Genomic DNA, 17369 nt, shown 5'->3' with positions numbered 1-17369 from the left:
TTTTGGATTTTGCTGTTGAGTCAAGCTACTTGTTTCTTTGATTGTTATTTTTTTCTAGGTCTTCCCTTTTAGTTTCGTTTTAGTTAAATTTTACTCCTATTATCCAAAAGGTTTTTTTTTTTTGTTTTCTCTAGTCTTTTGCTAGGTTCAAGCCGCTAGTCAAGTTTAGTTTTTTTCCCTTTAGCATTTACCCGTATGGGTCTAGCTCTTCATTTCTTTTTTTTTTCCCTTAGTTTTTTTTTTTTCTCCAGTTCTGGGAGTTTGTTTTTATTTGTTTGATTTGTTTTTCTAGGACTGGTTCTGCTTTTTTTTTTTTTTTTTTTTTTTTCCTTTTTTTTTTTCTCCAGTTCTGGGAGCTTGTTTTTGTTTGTTTGATTTGTTTTTCTAGAACTGGTTCTGTTTTTTTTTTTTTTTTTTTTTTTTTTTTACCTCTTCTCTTATTTGCTTAGATTTTTATTTTTCTAGATTTTCTTTCTTGTTTTTTGGGGAAGGTTTTTCTTGTTCCCTGTCTTGTTTGTGTTGTCTAGAGTGCTAGTTGTTTTGTCCTGTCTTGTGGTGTCTTTGTCTGTTGTGTTTCTCCCCCACCAGCCCTGCCCGGCAGTCTGTGGTTCCCTGCCCGCTGGTTCCCTCTCCCTGGTAGCTGTATTGTTTCTGGGCGGGTGATCAAGCTGCAGTCCTCTGCTCCTTTGTGCCATGCCTGGTCATCTACATTCTACCTGGTCCTGCCATCTCCTCAGCAGTAGTCCAAGCTGCTGTCACCCCATGCTGGTTCCAGTGGTCAACCCCTGCTATCCCATCATTACCTCAGTATCCCCACCTATTGGACTTTCACTGCATGTGCCCTTCTGTTCCCTGTCTGTGTCAATAGACCCTTGTACTTTGTCATTCTGCGATTGGGTCTTTTCTTCCAGTGCCTGACACCACTATCTTGGGTCTTTGTCGCATTTTCCTCTTTGATGCACCAAATGTTTTCTATGGGTGAAAGATCTGGACTGCAGGCTGGCCATTTCAGTACCCGGATCCTTCTTCTACGCAGCCATGATGTTGTAATTGATGCAGTATGTGGTCTGGCATTGTCATGTTGGAAAATGCAAGGTCTTCCCTGAAAGAGACGACGTCTGGATGGGAGCATATGTTGTTCTAGAACTTGGATATACCTTTCAGCATTGATGGTGCCTTACCAGATGTGTAAGCTGCCCATGCCACACGCACTCATGCAACCCCATACCATCAGAGATGCAGGCTTCTGAACTGAGCGCTGATAACAACTTGGGTTGTCCTTGTCCTCTTTTCAGTTTTCCAAAAAGAACTTCAAATTTTGATTCGTCTGACCACAGAACAGTTTTCCACCCTGCCACAGTCCATTTTAAATGAGCCTTGGCCCAGAGAAAACACCCGCGCTTCTGGATCATGTTTAGATATGGCTTCTTTTTTGACCTGTAGAGTTTTAGCCGGCAACGGTGAATGGCAGTGGATTGTGTTCACCGACAATGTTTTCTGGAAGTATTCCTGAGCCCATGTTGTGATTTCCATTACAGTAGCATTCCTGTATGTGATGCAGTGCCGTCTAAGGGCCCGAAGATCACGGACATCCAGTATGGTTTTCCGGCCTTGACCCTTAAGCACAGAGATTGTTTCAGATTCTCTGAATCTTTGGATGATATTATGCACTGTAGATGATGATAACTTTAAACTCTTTGCAATTTTTCTCTGAGAAACTCCTTTCTAATATTGCACCTCTATTTTTCGCCGCAGCATTGGGGGAATTGGTGATCCTCTGCCCATCTTGACTTCTGAGAGACCCTGCCACTCTGAGAGGCTCTTTTTTTTTATACCCAATCATGTTTTCAGTTGACCTAATAAGTTGCAAATTGGTCCTCCAGCTGTTCCTTATATGTACATTTTAATTTTTCTGGCCTCTTATTGCTACCTGTCCCAACTTTTTTGGAATGTGTAGCTCTCATGAAATCCAAAATGAGCCATTATTTGGCATAACATTTCAAAATGTCTCACTTTCAACATTTGATATGTTATCTATATTCTATTGTGAATAAAATATAAGTTTATGAGATTTGTAAATTATTCCATTCCTTTTTTTTTTACACACAATTTGTACAGTGTCCCAACTTTTTTGGAATCAGGTTTGTAAAAGATACAAAACTCTTACCGTTTCTTTCTTATACAGTCAGTATTACCACCTCTTAAATTCTTTTTAACCTTTTTTATTATAAGAAAGAAAAAAGATGACGTTACATTCACAAAAATGTCTTGCAACATGCCTTGTTAAATCTTGTCTATTAATTGTGTTTCTGTGATCCTTTCTTTTAATGAATAAGATATTTCACCAACATATATTTTGTTACATAGACATTGAATTATATAAATCAGGTTATTTGTCTTCTCTGTTATAAACTCCTAATAAAAATAGGACTTTTCAGGATGACTAAAAAACTTTACATTTTTTGTGAATTCACAGTTAACACACCTGCCACGTTTAAAATTGCCCAATTTATGTTGCTTCTCATGTCATTATTCAAATATGGAACAGAAATGACTACAGATTGAAAGTAAATGAAGAATAAAGAAAATAAAAAAAATAAACACTTATGCTGGCTCGAGCAAAAAATAATTTACAATTTCTCCACGGTCCCTTACTTCTCACTTTGCCAAATGGAAATACTTACATTGCTATGGCTTTTGCCGGCAGTGGAAATAGTGGAAGAAAACAAATTATTAGATTATCTATTAACTACAGGATACTCCACCCAAACATGCCATCCCAGACCACTTTCTTTCTTCAGATAAACAAAACTTCTAAAAACATTTTAAGTTATGTTTCCAAAACCACACAAAGTGTGAGCATGGTGTCTTGACCATGGTGTCTTAAAATGTTTTACACATAAACAGCTGAACACGACTTATAAAAATATACTATAAATAATGTCTTCTATGCTTCTGCTAAAACGTTCAAGTCAATACTGTACAATACTGTAATATTCTGTTTTCATACTTTACGTACAATACCCAGGTTAAATAAACATGAGAAACTACAGGCAGAGGTGTAAAATACTGTTGATTTTATTGTTTACTTCGATGACTTTCTTACAGTTCAGAGTAACAGCAGCAGGTAAATAGAGGAACATTTAGGCTAATAAACAGTGCTGATGAAAAACAGAGAAAATATAAAAGGCGAGTGTCCAAAATTGAACCTGAAACCTTAAATGTGAAAATAACCTGGGAATTTTTTTTAACAAAAGATAATACATTCATTCCTTTTTATTAAAGGATAATTAGCAACAAAATGTTATTGTTCCTGAAGCTCAGCATAACTATCATATCATGGCTAAAAAACAGGGTCAGCTGTGATACGTCAGTGTGGTATTTTACTGTTTCAACCCTTCGCTTTGTGCAACAAATTTGTTTGCATAGTAAATTAAAGTTTTGTAGCTGACATGCACAAACATCACAGCACAGTCTCTGTGTTATACATATTCCTATGGGGTCGGGCACTCATACTTCATACTTACAGAGTAATAAGCCCACTATAGTAAATGCATGCGGCAAAGCAATCGTTTCCAGTAGGGTTAGCAGCCCTGACAGCTGAGGGAGATGGATGATGAGGAAGGCCATATAATAGGCTCTGAATAATATGTCTCGAAAATCTGACCATCTGTACAATTACAATTGAGTGGCAAAGTTAAACAGATGAAACAAGGTAGGACTGATCAGGTTATTGCATGTGTTTCAGGAGATCAGTTACGACAACACTACCTCACCCCATCAGGGGAAACAATATCACAGTAAAGTGCTGTATATAACATCCCAAACTCACATTTTTACTTTAGATCTTTGGCTTAGAGTCACCGTCTCATTCAACCTGGGTGTTGAGGTACAGCATCAAACATTTGTAAAAATGGGCACTAAATGCACTCCGTAAAAAACAAAACAAAGCACAAGGCAACAAAAATATTTAATTAGAATGAGTAAAATTATATTAGAATTCACCTTAAAGAGATAATTCACCTAAAAATGACAATTCTGTCATCATTTACCCTTTTGAGCTTTTCTAAAACTAAGTTATTTTGTATGGTGCCCTTTTTTTTATCAAGAATTTGTTACTACAACATATTAATTCATTCCCTCTTGAGCATGACCGAACTAAATTAAAAACTAAACAAGAGAACCGATTAATAAAATAAGGCCACAAACTAATAAGTTGTCTTAAGTCATAGCCACAATATGTCAAGTGTGGTGCACTGTAATTTCGCCAATATACACAGGACAGGTTATTAGGAAAACTGCAGTTATTGCTGAAAAAAAGTAATGCACTTTCAGAGTACGGCGTAGAGTTGCCAAAATATACTACTTGACAAGGAAGAAAGTCACACAGTATTAGTCAAAACATGAAAGTATAAACTACTGACAGAACTTTCATTTTTGCATGATCTATTCCCATAGATGTCTCTGCTCATTTATGTGTAGAATTAAATCTATCCCATAAATTCGTCTCAACATGTCTCTCTAAGTCTAAGCCATGTAGCTATCAATTATTTCCATCAAATTAGCAATCAAGAAATGAAGGCGGTCTGAGATTGTGTGGGAAATATTTATGCTCTTCATAGGTTGTTATGCTGTATTCTGCTGAATATGGGCCATGCGAAACCTTCAAGGACAGGCTGTTATGATGTCATGCTTCTGTAATGTAAGAATGATCTGATTGGCTGCTAGGGTAGAGGGAGATGTCTCAATAAAGATGGCTCAGTGAGAGACGGTGGAGCATATAAAAGGGGGTGGAGCTACATTACTAATGTATTGTTGGTTGAATTCTTTATTATTATGTGTAACATTTTCAAGTATAACTAATGCCAGAAAAGAGCAGCAAAAACCGCAGCCCAGCTGAATAGAGGAGGCCGGGGCGTTCCTTCTGTCCACTAGATGGCAGATGCATTTGGATCGTATCCTCGCCGTTTGACGTTCTTGTTGTTTGGAAGAAGAGGAAAGAGAACATTTATTGGGAGACAAAACACTAATCATCATAACTGAGACTCTGTTTCAGCTCCACGACATTCAAATAAGAGAAATGAAATTCTACACATGCTCTGCAATGGCTGAAATGCATTGCTTACTGAAGTTGTTAACATACTGTGGAACTGAAGCAGAACTAGCTTCACTACAGAGAACAGCACTGTCGCCATGCCTTACGTCAGCGGACAAGGACAAGGGCGATTGACTGGAAATGGGCTGTTTCAGTGGAAATGGACTGCTTCGAGAAGAACAGACCACACTGAGTGAACATGTGATCTACTGATGGGTTGTAGGTCTGAAGGGCGTTCACACTGACAGCAATTATGCAACTTGAAATCCTCACTTTTCATGAGACTTGGAGATTTTTAAGAGACATGAGTAATGCTATAACAAGTGTCCAAGATAAAGAAAAGACACTACCAAGAAGGTACAACTATAACTATATGGGTTATATGTTTGGATACCTTTCTATGTCTTATGTGTATATGCCAATGTTTGAAAAAGATTGTATGGGTCAAAATTATCGATTTTTCTTTTATCCCAAAAATCATTAGGATATTAAGTAAAGATCATGTTCCATGCAGATATTTTGTAAGTTCCCTACCGTAATATATCAAAACATAATTTTTGATTAGTAATATGCATTGCTAAGAACTTAATTTGGACAACTTTAAAGGTGATTTTCTAAGTATTTAGATTTTTTCACCCTCAGAATCCAGATTTTCAAATAGTTGTATCTCGGCCAAATATTGTCCTATCATAACAAACCATACATCAATGGACAGTTTATTTATAAAATTGACCCTTATGACTGCTTTTGTGATCCAGGGTCACATATGTGTAGCACCGTGGTAATTTGAGGCATGACAGTTCCTTCCTTTGTATGTCTCCACATATGGCAGAATGACAATAAAGCTCACCTGACTTGACTTTAATTTAGTTTAAATTTTATTGACTCCAAAATATTACGTGCTGTGATTATCAAGTAAAAATGAATTTAGTTAACATTTGTTAACATAAGTTAAATACATTATCAAACAAATAATAAAAATTAAAAATATTCACAAATGATAAGTAACTGTTAGTGTATTGCTCATTGATAGTTAATATCAGTTATATCAATGCTTTAATGTTAACTATTGGAAATTTTTACTGATGAAAAATTTTCCTCACACTTTGAATACATGTGAGTGCACACATTGCAATAACCATTATGCCATTTTTAAAAAGTCATAAATGTCTTTAAATTTATTTTTCTTTCTTTTTGGTCGCACCGCATGACATTTTACAACATGAGCTATCCTTGCCTTGTCATAAAAAAGGTTAAATTATCTGATATCTTACCAGACTTACTGACACTGAACAGTCATGAGGGTCTGCAAGGGTCCTCTCTATGATATCATTTCCTGTTTTCCCCCCTGCATGTAGGTTTTACCGTTATGATAGGGTAGATGATTCAGTTTTTATCAGAACAGTTGCTGACATTTATTTCTCCACTGAATTAAAAACATGCTCATCATAAAAAATGTGTATTTAAGTCAATGTAAGTATGAATTGCATTCATTGTATTTTTGAATATATTTATAGATCTGGACAAACAAATGAGTGCCATGTCATAGACCCAACTATCAAAGGGAGTAAATCGAACATGATCCACCTTTGATACAGTCGACGCAGAAACATCTACTAGCTTTACTGCAAATTGACAACTTCCAGTGAACAGAGTGAACTGCTGTCAGTGTGAACGGCCCTTCAGATGACATCACTGATCATAAAATGATGTGTTTCCTGTACACCCCCATGCAGATGGGATCACTGTGTGAGAGAGTGAAATGTGGTCATGCAGACCAGTGCCAGTGAGAGCTGTCTGTACCAGGTGTGTTTGCCAGCCAGCACCTCCGCAAGGAGACAGGAAGTGAAGTCTGGCATTCTGCTAGACATCTGCTTCACAGATAAGAGAAAATCATACATTTGGAACAACAAGAGGGTGAGTAAATGCTGACAGGATTTTCATTTTGGGGTGAAAAAGCCCTTAAAAACAGTTCATGGTAGAAGGTTGAGAAACCAGTCAAAACGTATGCATAGATATCTATACTAGATACCGCATTAGACTGCTGCAGACACCTCCAAGCGTCCACCGTCTTGGAACGGTCAACATTTCAGATGCTGTTCATCAGTCACATTAAAAAGCAATTTTTGAAAATGGCACAGGATCCCTTGTAAATAAAAAAAAAGAAGAAGTGCATGTGTTTGTGCACATTAAAGCTTATATTTTAGTTCACCTAAATATATATATAAAAGATAATAGAAGTAACAATGTACTTAAGTGGGTGAAAAAAGCACTGTAAGGTTCAGCTACAGTAATTGTATTTAATATGAATTGTAAACTAATACATTGTAATTTAATTGCAATTAACATGCTATTAAGTGTCTGTAAACACTGAATTCAGTTTGCAGTAAAGTAAAATCTTATAGTAGAGTCATTCATTTCCATATATTCCTATATTTAATTCAGCTGTTATGTTATGCAGACTCAGACTGGATCTCACATGTTTAAACGCTGGCTTTGACTGTACCAGCATGGCAGATGGCTTATGTATAGCAGAACAGCTGCTAATGCGGTATATAGTTGTATGATTGATTGTTTAAGATGAGTTGTTGTTATGTTTGAGTCCATAAATCACTGCAGTAGAATACTGTGGCTGAAATTAACTGTACATTTAATTGCACAGTCTATTGTCTGAACGTTTTAAAGCTGTTAGCTTCAGTGGATTCTAAACTATCTATTCCCAACACAGCCTGTGTCTGTGAGGCTTGCGGAGGTTGTGTGTCATTTTAACATGCAGGGCAGGATTTCAGCTGGGCCCTTCAAGCTGGTTTGAGGTTCTGCTGCAGTGACTCTCGCAGAGAGTGTTTCTGTCTTGGTACAGCGTCTGCAGCAGAAACCCAGACCGTGGTGAGTGTAAGCTGCAGGTATAGTGTCGCCTGTAGTTAGAGCCAAGAGACATGCAGACCGGTGCTTACTTAAACCCCCAGCCCGTCCCACCCAGGACTATAGCTGTCACCAGGATGGCCCCTGCGATCGACCCTATGATGAGATTGGTGGCACTAGGACCTGTTTGGGCAAGTGTGGGAAAATGGCAAAACCAACAGTGTCTTTACAAGTTCTAGCATTTTTATGCCACCTTTAAAAGTTTGAGATTTCCATACTGGTATTCAGCCTGGATGTGAAAACAAAGTAACAAACTGTGATCCATCATTTCACATGCAGGCCAAAAAAATCTCATCCAGTCTCAGCCAATATGAGATGGAAAAACTTACCCAAAATGAGTTCTGGATCGCACCACATTGTTAAAGAGGTTATCAATAAATAAAGTTCAATAAAGAGATTAAAACAAATCTACATTGATATAATCATTTGTTTTCATCCTCCTATTGTGATTTTAGGAACTGTGTATTAACTATTATATTTGAAATAAAGTTTCACTGCAGTGGACAAAAAACAGCTATAATTAACAATTATATTACCTTAGTGTTCAAAAGTCTGCTATCAGTAAGTTGTTTCTTTTTATTTAAAGAAATTAATATTTCATTCAGGAATGGTGCTTTAAATTGATACACTGTTCACACCAAGGATGATAACTATAACGAAACCTGTAATAACTGTCCTAATTCAATTAGAATACTGAAGTCCACACATTTCCATGATAAATCAATATTGCATAAACCACGGACACTACTATTCTTATCATTATAGTTAGTGTTCTTGGTGACAAAAACTGCTGCGCACTCTTATAATAATAATCAGAGCATTGTCATCAACTGCGGACACTACTATTCTTATCATTATAGTTAGTGTTCTTGGTGTGAATGGGCCTTTACAAAAGATTTCTATTTTAAATAAATGCTTCTTCTGTTGAGCTGTCTGTTCATCAGAAAATCATGAAAAATGTATCATGCTTTACAGAAAAAAACTGCTTTCAACATTAATCTAAAATGTTTCTTGAGCAGCAAATCAGCATGCCTGGTCTCATGACGAAAATGTATAAATTACATTCTAAAAAATCTATTCAAATAGAAAACATTCATTTTAAATTATATTGGTTTTTACTGTATTTTTGACCCATTACATGCAGCCTTGGGGAGCATATAAGAGACTTAATTCAAAGGCAAAACTCCTACCACCCAAAACTTCTGAACGTCTGAGCCTCATTCATGAAGCGTGCATATAATAAACGTGTGCGTAAATCATTCACAAAAATATCAAGAGATTTCACCAAGATTTAAATCTCTTCTGGTGTTTTATGAAGAAGCTCCACTCTGTTTATGTGTTTGTATCTGTGTTAGTGTCAGAGCAAAGCCACAAACCCTTGGGTCCATCATCTTCAGCAGGGGGCGGTTCTTTTGGAGGGTCAGGCATACTGCAATCTGTCCCCGCCCACGTTGTGTCACATGTACATGCCGCCTCATTATTGCACACCTGTTTAAATTTAGAATGGCCAAAAAATACTTATCATAACAGTATAATGAGAAATGGATGCTCATACAGAATAAGTGGGTAAAGCTCGATATGGCATGTATTCAGGGTGTGCAGTTAGGTTTGTCTCACCCCGTGACTGGAACAGACGTGTCCGCTGGGTCCGGTGGGACAGGAGCTCAGGTTCAGATACTGAAGAGGGAGACACTTCCTGTCCAGACACATCATAGACGGACCGCATGGAGTTCCATCCTCGACATACCCGAGATCAGTCTGATCATCCAGCAAGACGTGACCACCGCTGAGAAAACAGTGTGTGTGTGTGTGTGTTCAGATCTGCCAGCATATCATACATGATAATCAGCATTATAAATGTGCCTCTGTGTGTCTCACCTGCAGTCGATGAGTCTGCCCTGATGGTTGAAATTTGTGGGAGTGACTTCTCCTTTTATAGTTCCAATCCGTGGGATTCTGCCAGTGTTAGCGCACAGCAGATATCCACAAAATACATCACTGCAATAGAGACAGCACACGTTGTTTAAGCTTTAATGTGAACGAAAACAGTGTATCTGTGTGGCGCCGCTGACACAGAACAGCATACGCTGTTTACGTTCAGTGGATACTCTCCAAGACAAATTGTTGAATGAAAATGGCACAAGGGTGATGCTGGGGAGACGAATTGTGGAATAAAGTGATTATTTTTGTTTTCTATTATCACAAAAGTATTAACTCACTCATAGCTTAATAACATTACAGTTACTGATGTCACATGGACTATTTTAATGATGTCCTTACTACCTTTCTAAACCTTGAACGTGGTAGTTTGTTCATGCAGGATCAGAAAGCTCTCGGATTTCATCAAAGTTTTGTAGCATTAGCATCTAACAGCACCACTTCAAAGTCTAAGGCTAAGTTTCATGTATACACGACAACGTTTTTAAAATGATTTGCTATATTATGTATGCCAGGCCAGTAGTTGGCGCTGTCACCTTGTTAGTAAACAGTACCTGTAGGGAAGAGACGATTATATGTTGTATATGATGTGTTTCCACTGTTGGTTGTAATATTGGTGAAGTAAATCCACACTTTGCTGAAGAAGTGTTAGCAAACTCTTGAGCAGCGACAACACTACCATGTACTCTGCCATTGTTGTGTATGTTTGTTCATGCTTGCCTTTAAAATCAACACGTACTGTGCATGTCTACATACCTAACACATACAATGCATGCACATGATGTCACCATTTTCAAAGATTCCCGTATTGATTGTTTAACAGAAACGAGAACAGTGGCGTTTTCGAAAACTTGCATTTTCAAACCCATTTTCAAAAATATGCGTTTTCAGTTCCCAGAACGCAGTTGTCGTGTAAACGAACAGGCAAAACGCATAAAAAGTGTTTTGCATAAAAAACGCATAAAAAGTTTTTCCCGTTTTTGGCTGAAAACTGGCTGTTTTATTACCAGTTGTACAGTACTAACATGTTGCCTGTACACTGTAACATGTCTGTCTGTTTTGTGTTTCCATTGTGCTCCTCATTTGCCTGAGTTCTGATTAGTTTGTGTTGTTAATTATCTCATTGGTTCTTTTGTTTGGTCCCTGCTTGTAAGTCCTCAGATTTCCCTCTGTGTTTGTTGGTTCTCATTTATGGAAAAGTGTGTGTTATTCCCTGCATGTGAGTTCTTTTGTTATTAAATCTGCATCTTTGTGAGTTTATTCCTACACACACACATGACATACACAGATTCAAAATGGAAATGTAGCACGTGTTACAAAGCCAAAGTTTTAAAAAGGTCTCAGACATTGGTTTAAGCTCTAATTTGTTATTTGTAACCATTTGTAGCCAGTAACCATAAGTAATAAACTTTAGAGTGTTTGCTCTGCTGTTTGTGCTGCAGAAGTGCATTATAAGTCATATAATGCAGTTTGAGGAGAGATGTGCCATTACTTGTCTAAGCAATCAGATGATTTTTTTCTGGTAAAAAGGGTGAAAAAAGTGCCGTAGCATTGTGTTGCGTTGTGCATGCTTTGTAACTCACTGCTTGCTGCACTGGATCCATTTATCTCCGTCTTGACCACAGTTGCCCTTCTCTGAGCCCTCTGTGTTCAGCTTCTCATAACAGAACTTCTCCGAACTCGCAGCCTCTGAATGAAAACAGACAAAAAGACTGAAAGTGGGAATCAAAGGTGAGATATAAGGATATATACATTAGCTTAACTACTGGTCGTTTACAGTATTCACTTTATTTCTAATATAAGAATGGGTGTGGCCATTTGTAACTTGAATGTGTGAGGCTTCAGGTGTCATTCGCTTCCAGTTATGTTAGCTGTACAAAACTAGTCCTTTATGCCATTTGATGCTGCAAAGTGGTATTTGTTACATTCATGCTAATGAAACAAAAATGAGATGGAGAACAAAGTTTATTTAAATGCTTTTTAATTCTCTTGCAAAAGCTCGCCCAATAATCTTTGCTTTCTTTCCTCAAAACATTTGCATTCCCCTGAGAAACGTTACATTTCATGGGGATGAACGCAAAAGTTTTATGAGAATATAAGAAAATGGAAAGCACTGAAATATATTTTTTCCCCTTAGGGGCTCTGTAGAAAATAGTTCACGTCTGTGTTACGAAATAAGGTGTATATGCAGTTGATAGCGGAGCAGACTGCTGATTGGCTGTTAATGACGACAGGAAACAGTCACTCACTTGGTCCCCACACATATTTACACTGATTGTCTCTCATCTTGCACTCTCCAGCATAGCAGCGACCCTGAAAACACAATGCAATCTTACTAATTAATAGTGAAAAATATATTGAGATATCAATCAGGCAAATTAATCAGGCAATTACTGGCCTTTTTAAGATTATCAATACTACATCAATACTACTAACAGTCCCTGCTTGACCAAAATTTTCTGAGAACCTGTTTAATTTAGTCTAATTATCAATTTTATACAGTTAATGAACACAACTTGTTACTACATTTTTTTTTACTACTCATAAATTTATTTACATTTTATTCATTTACCTTTTCATTATTATTTCCGATAGAGAAATAGTAGAATAAGTCATGAAAGCGATTAATTTACACAGATGGAAGCAGGTGAATTATGTATTGACCAAATAACAAACAAAAAAACTCTGTTTCTTTTCATGTAACATCTTTAAAAAAAGTTAATTTTGTAAAGAAATTTTGATTTATGTACTCATATTTGGCTACAAAACTAATTTCTAGCATTCAAGCATAAGCGTTTTCATCAGAAGGGCTTTAAGATCAAGAGAGGACTGGCCATCACTCACCCTGCTTTACTGTTCTGTCACTGGCCATTTACAAAAACCCTTATTGGTCGACCACTAATAAATAATATCATCACCATCATCATGTTTCAGTGGACTAGCAGCTTTAATAGCTTCTATTATAATCAGTTTATGAATAATGAATTGATAGCTTGTAGATATGCATTAAATATGGCATTTTTCAGCAATGTAGCTGTTATGTTTTTATGTGTGTACCTGGTTGAGGGAGCAGAAGTGACCGTCCTGCTTGTGTAGATTGGGAGGGCACTGCACACACACACACACACACACACACACACACACACACACACACACACACACACACACACACACACATAAAGAAAGATTCAATAAAAAACATGGCTAATCAGACCATTAGATGTGTTTGAAGCACTGCTGATTCTGTATGTCACTGACCAGCCCTGAGTCTCCTGAGCACATCTCTGAAATATCACAGTCATTTACTGCATAGCGGCACGAGTAACCTCGAGGATAGAACTGAGACAGAGAGAGAAAGAGAGACAGCTCTCACATTCACCTTTTGATTTTTGAAAAATAAAACGCATCCAAAATAAAAGTTTTTGTTTACATAATATATATGTGTGTGTACTATGCACATATAAATACACACATGCAGTACATATTTTAAAAATATTTACGTTTTTATTTACATGCATATATTTATATTCATATAATTTATATTATCTATCTATCTATCTATCTATCTATCTATCTATATATATATATATATATATATATATATATATATATATATATATACTGTATATATATATTTATTATATATAAATATATTTATATATAATATTTAAACATAACAATTTTTTCTTAAATATATACATGCATGTGTGTGTATTTATATAAGCATAATAAATATACACAATACACACATATTGTAAACAAAAACTTTTATTTTGGATGCGATAAAAATAGTGATTAATCGTTTGACAGCACTGCAACAAACATTTTAAAGGGGTCATATGACGTTGCTAAAAAGAACATTATTTTGTGTATTTGGTGTAATGCAATGTGTTTATGCAGTTTAAGGTTCAAAAAACACATTCTTTTCCACATAATCTACATTATTGTTGCTCCTCTATGCCCCGCCTTTCTGAAACGCATCGATTTTTACAAAACTCATCCGTCTGAAAAACGAGGTGTGCTCTGATTGGTCAGCTATCCAGTGCGTTGTGTGTGATGGAAATGTTATGGCCCTTTACATACTGTGATGCTGTGTGTCCTGGTGCGACGAGACAAAACCAATAAAACCCATTACAAACAAGTCATTTGAAGCATCCCCTGGGGACATAATTACTGATTATAATGACTCATACTGTGTTTTTACGCATTGCGTTGCATATCGCGCCGCATAAACATAAAACCACGTCTGCATTTGTGATCTGAGAAATGACAAGCGCAACTCTACACTGTTTAAAACTCACATATGAATCATCAGTGGCAAATTCTTTAAATATGTAAACGTACTTACAGACTGTGAGTCAGAAGCGCCAGACTGTCTTTGAAAAGTTGAAAACTAGTTTGAAAACTACCCCACTTTATAGAAACAGCCTCTGAGCCACAGACGCATTGTAGGCAACTCTGCAGGTTCAGGAAACAGTCCTCCATAAAATGCATCACACGGCTTGAGTGAGGAACGGCCGCCGGATTCGACGAAGGAGCTTGCGGAAACCATGTGTGACGACCCCGGGCTGGACTCTGCATCCACGCTGAAAGCCGATCTGGTGATCCACAGCGTGAAGTTGATGTATTTCCTCAGCGACCAGCAAAAAGTTACGCCTTCTTTCTTTGCGTGAACATTTGGGCGGTGTTATGCAAATCTTTCCACATAGTGACGTAGACATGTGGGGGCGTGTTAGAACGAGGAATTTCGGGGGGTGTGGACGAGTCTTAACTTTTATAAAGAATATCTCTTTGGATTTGAGACTTTAGTCTTTGCAACTTTACAGATCTTCTTTATGTACCAAGAGCTTGTAACACTCCAAAGAGAAAGGAAAAATTGAAATCGCATCATATGACCCCTTTAAAAAATACATTATCAGACATGTATTCTCTCACCAGACATGTGTTATTGCAGCAGGGTCCGTCACTGCAGTGAGCACCGTTAGACAGAGAACACTTTTTACAGCACTCTTTAATGCACTCCTATAACAAACACACACACACACACACACACAGCTGAATACTGTAGGCGTGTATAATATTGATGTGTAAAACACAGATGTTCTTTGAGTGCTGTCTAGTGTATCACGTGAACTCACTTCTCTCGGTCCACAGTCACACTCTTCTCCCACTTCCACATATCCATTTCCACACTCGGTGTCTTCAAACAGCTGCAGGACACTCATGCAAAAACAGGCATCACAATCTTGATGAAGAGATTTGCAAACAGATGTGATATGAACTTTCCTGAGGTTCAGCAGATGTACTCAGGTACAGCTAAAGGCATTTGGAAGGATGGAGTCACATAAAGGCATTATCTATTAATTAAATATGATTTCGCGAAAAATAGATATGGTAAAAAAAAAAAGGTACAAGAACATTCCACGATTAATTAAAATTCATATTTGGATAAGGTCATATTTGGATTAGGCACGTAGACACATTAACCTGATTGCCATAACCGGATTGAGCCAATATTACAGTTTAAGAGTAACATGCATGTCCACTCTCGTGAGAAAGAAATGCACTTAACTGCATTGAATGTGCATTTCTTGTAGATAATATATATTTGCTCAAGGGCAAAACATTAGATATACTGTAGACAGTTCATCTATGGCAGAAACACTTTCTTCGAGAGAGGAAGAGACTTGACTCCTATCATGGACGCGTAAACCTGGCAAACTTTGATTATAAGCACAAGGGAAAAAAAACTTGCACTTTCTCATTCTGAATCTTGATTGAATACTGATGAAGGTGATGTTAATGGTGATGTCTGACCTTGCTGGGTTTGTTAAAGAGGCAGGATCCTCCTCCCTTCAACAGGAACTCTTTAAAATCGATGATACTGCACTTAGAGAAAGTCCGCGGGTGCTGGACCCTGAGAAGAGAGACAAATACAGGGAGAAAGCTTTCACAACTGATGCAAAGAAGCCAAAGTTCACACTTTCAATGTTTGTCTCTATTTCTGTTCTGTCATGCAACTGACAGACCCACTGAGATGCATAATATTTAAAATACTCATTATATTAACAAGAAATAACTACACTGTGTACTGTACATACGAAGATAATTTGATATCACACACATGCACACAATCTATAAAACAGTGTATCAGCAGGTGCGCTGATGTTAATTAATTCTTAAATTCTGTTGTGTGTTTTGATGCTGTTGTTTGTGTGTAGTAAGTGATGATGTTTATAGGTGGCCATATAGTCATGTCAAAACTGAACACACACACACACACACACACACACACACACACACACACACACACACACACACACACACACACACACACACACACACACACACATACAGGAGTCATAATGATAGTATACTTTATATAGACTTGTCATTGCCAATCCCTATATATCACAAAATGTACGGATCATCTTACCCAGTTTCCTCCATGATACAGCCCAGCCAGGAGTTTATGCACCCACAATCCTCTGAGAATAACAGAAAACACACATACAATCAATTAATCAGTCATTCCTTAATATTTTATGTATGTCAGTATCAAAGGAGTTAGTACGCAAGACTTTAAAATGAGTGTGTACTTCTCTTTAATGCTGAATCCCATTGAATACCAAGATTCTGAGCCAAACTCTGGGCCAGCAGTGGTGCCATCGTCCACGTAGAGCCAAACTGCACACACACACACACACACACACACACACACACACACACACACACACACACACACACACACACACACACACACACACACACACACACACACACACAAATGGGAATAAAGCAACTATGAAAGCATACACTTCATTTTAATTTAATAGTTGTCGCACGGGGAGGGGAATTTTATGTTTGTTTTTTTAATTAAAGATTACAAGGGCAGATTAATTGTCAAAATAATTATGTGCAAGGATAAATAATTATAAATTCCTTAAAAAAATAAGAATGGTCAATTTAGATTTTTTAAAGGATCTACAGTATATGATGTGATTTAAGTCATAATTTTCATATTGTACATTTGGATGATTAAATGCAATGGTAAAAAGTTGAAAATTGTTATTATAGCCTTACATTCAGTAATTTAATGCACTACTATTAAATAGTTTAGGGTCAGTAAGATTGTCTTTCTTTTTGTTGAATAAAATCAATGCTTTATTCAGCAATGACATTTTAAACTGACCAAAAGTGACAGTAAGACATTTATAATTTTACAAACCGATTTAAATTTGAAATAAATACTGTACTTTTGAGTTTTCTATTCGGCATAGAATTCTGAAAAAAGTATCATGATTTCCACAAAAAAATGAAGCAGCACAACTGTTTTCAATATTAATAATAATAATAATAATAATAATAAAGTTTCTTGAATATCAAATCAGCATATTAGAATGATTTCTGAAGG

At 36.9% G+C, this 17369-nt stretch overlaps 1 protein-coding gene across 1 annotated transcript in view; it reads right to left on the bottom strand.

Annotated features, from left to right (window-relative positions):
* Positions 1-3064: 3064 nt before the first annotated feature.
* The window catches only part of LOC109066852 (disintegrin and metalloproteinase domain-containing protein 23), a 32704-nt gene continuing 18399 nt past the window's right edge, over positions 3065-17369 (bottom strand). Inside the window, exons 13-26 of the mRNA XM_042730703.1 lie at positions 16555-16642; positions 16392-16443; positions 15773-15872; positions 15094-15165; positions 14891-14977; positions 13214-13294; positions 13013-13063; positions 12205-12268; positions 11539-11644; positions 9896-10015; positions 9635-9803; positions 9394-9505; positions 8050-8140; positions 3065-4976 (exon numbers count right to left, since the gene is read on the bottom strand). Coding sequence (XP_042586637.1) covers positions 4850-4976; positions 8050-8140; positions 9394-9505; positions 9635-9803; positions 9896-10015; positions 11539-11644; positions 12205-12268; positions 13013-13063; positions 13214-13294; positions 14891-14977; positions 15094-15165; positions 15773-15872; positions 16392-16443; positions 16555-16642 — 1320 coding nt within the window. The 3' untranslated portion in view covers positions 3065-4849. The remainder of the gene's footprint in view (positions 4977-8049; positions 8141-9393; positions 9506-9634; positions 9804-9895; positions 10016-11538; positions 11645-12204; positions 12269-13012; positions 13064-13213; positions 13295-14890; positions 14978-15093; positions 15166-15772; positions 15873-16391; positions 16444-16554; positions 16643-17369) is intronic.

Source organism: Cyprinus carpio, chromosome B9 (assembly GCF_018340385.1).
Source record: "Cyprinus carpio isolate SPL01 chromosome B9, ASM1834038v1, whole genome shotgun sequence".
Classification (NCBI taxonomy): domain Eukaryota; kingdom Metazoa; phylum Chordata; class Actinopteri; order Cypriniformes; family Cyprinidae; genus Cyprinus; species Cyprinus carpio.
The sequence above is the reverse complement of the archived record's forward strand: the minus strand, read 5'-3'. Positions and strand labels throughout refer to the sequence as shown.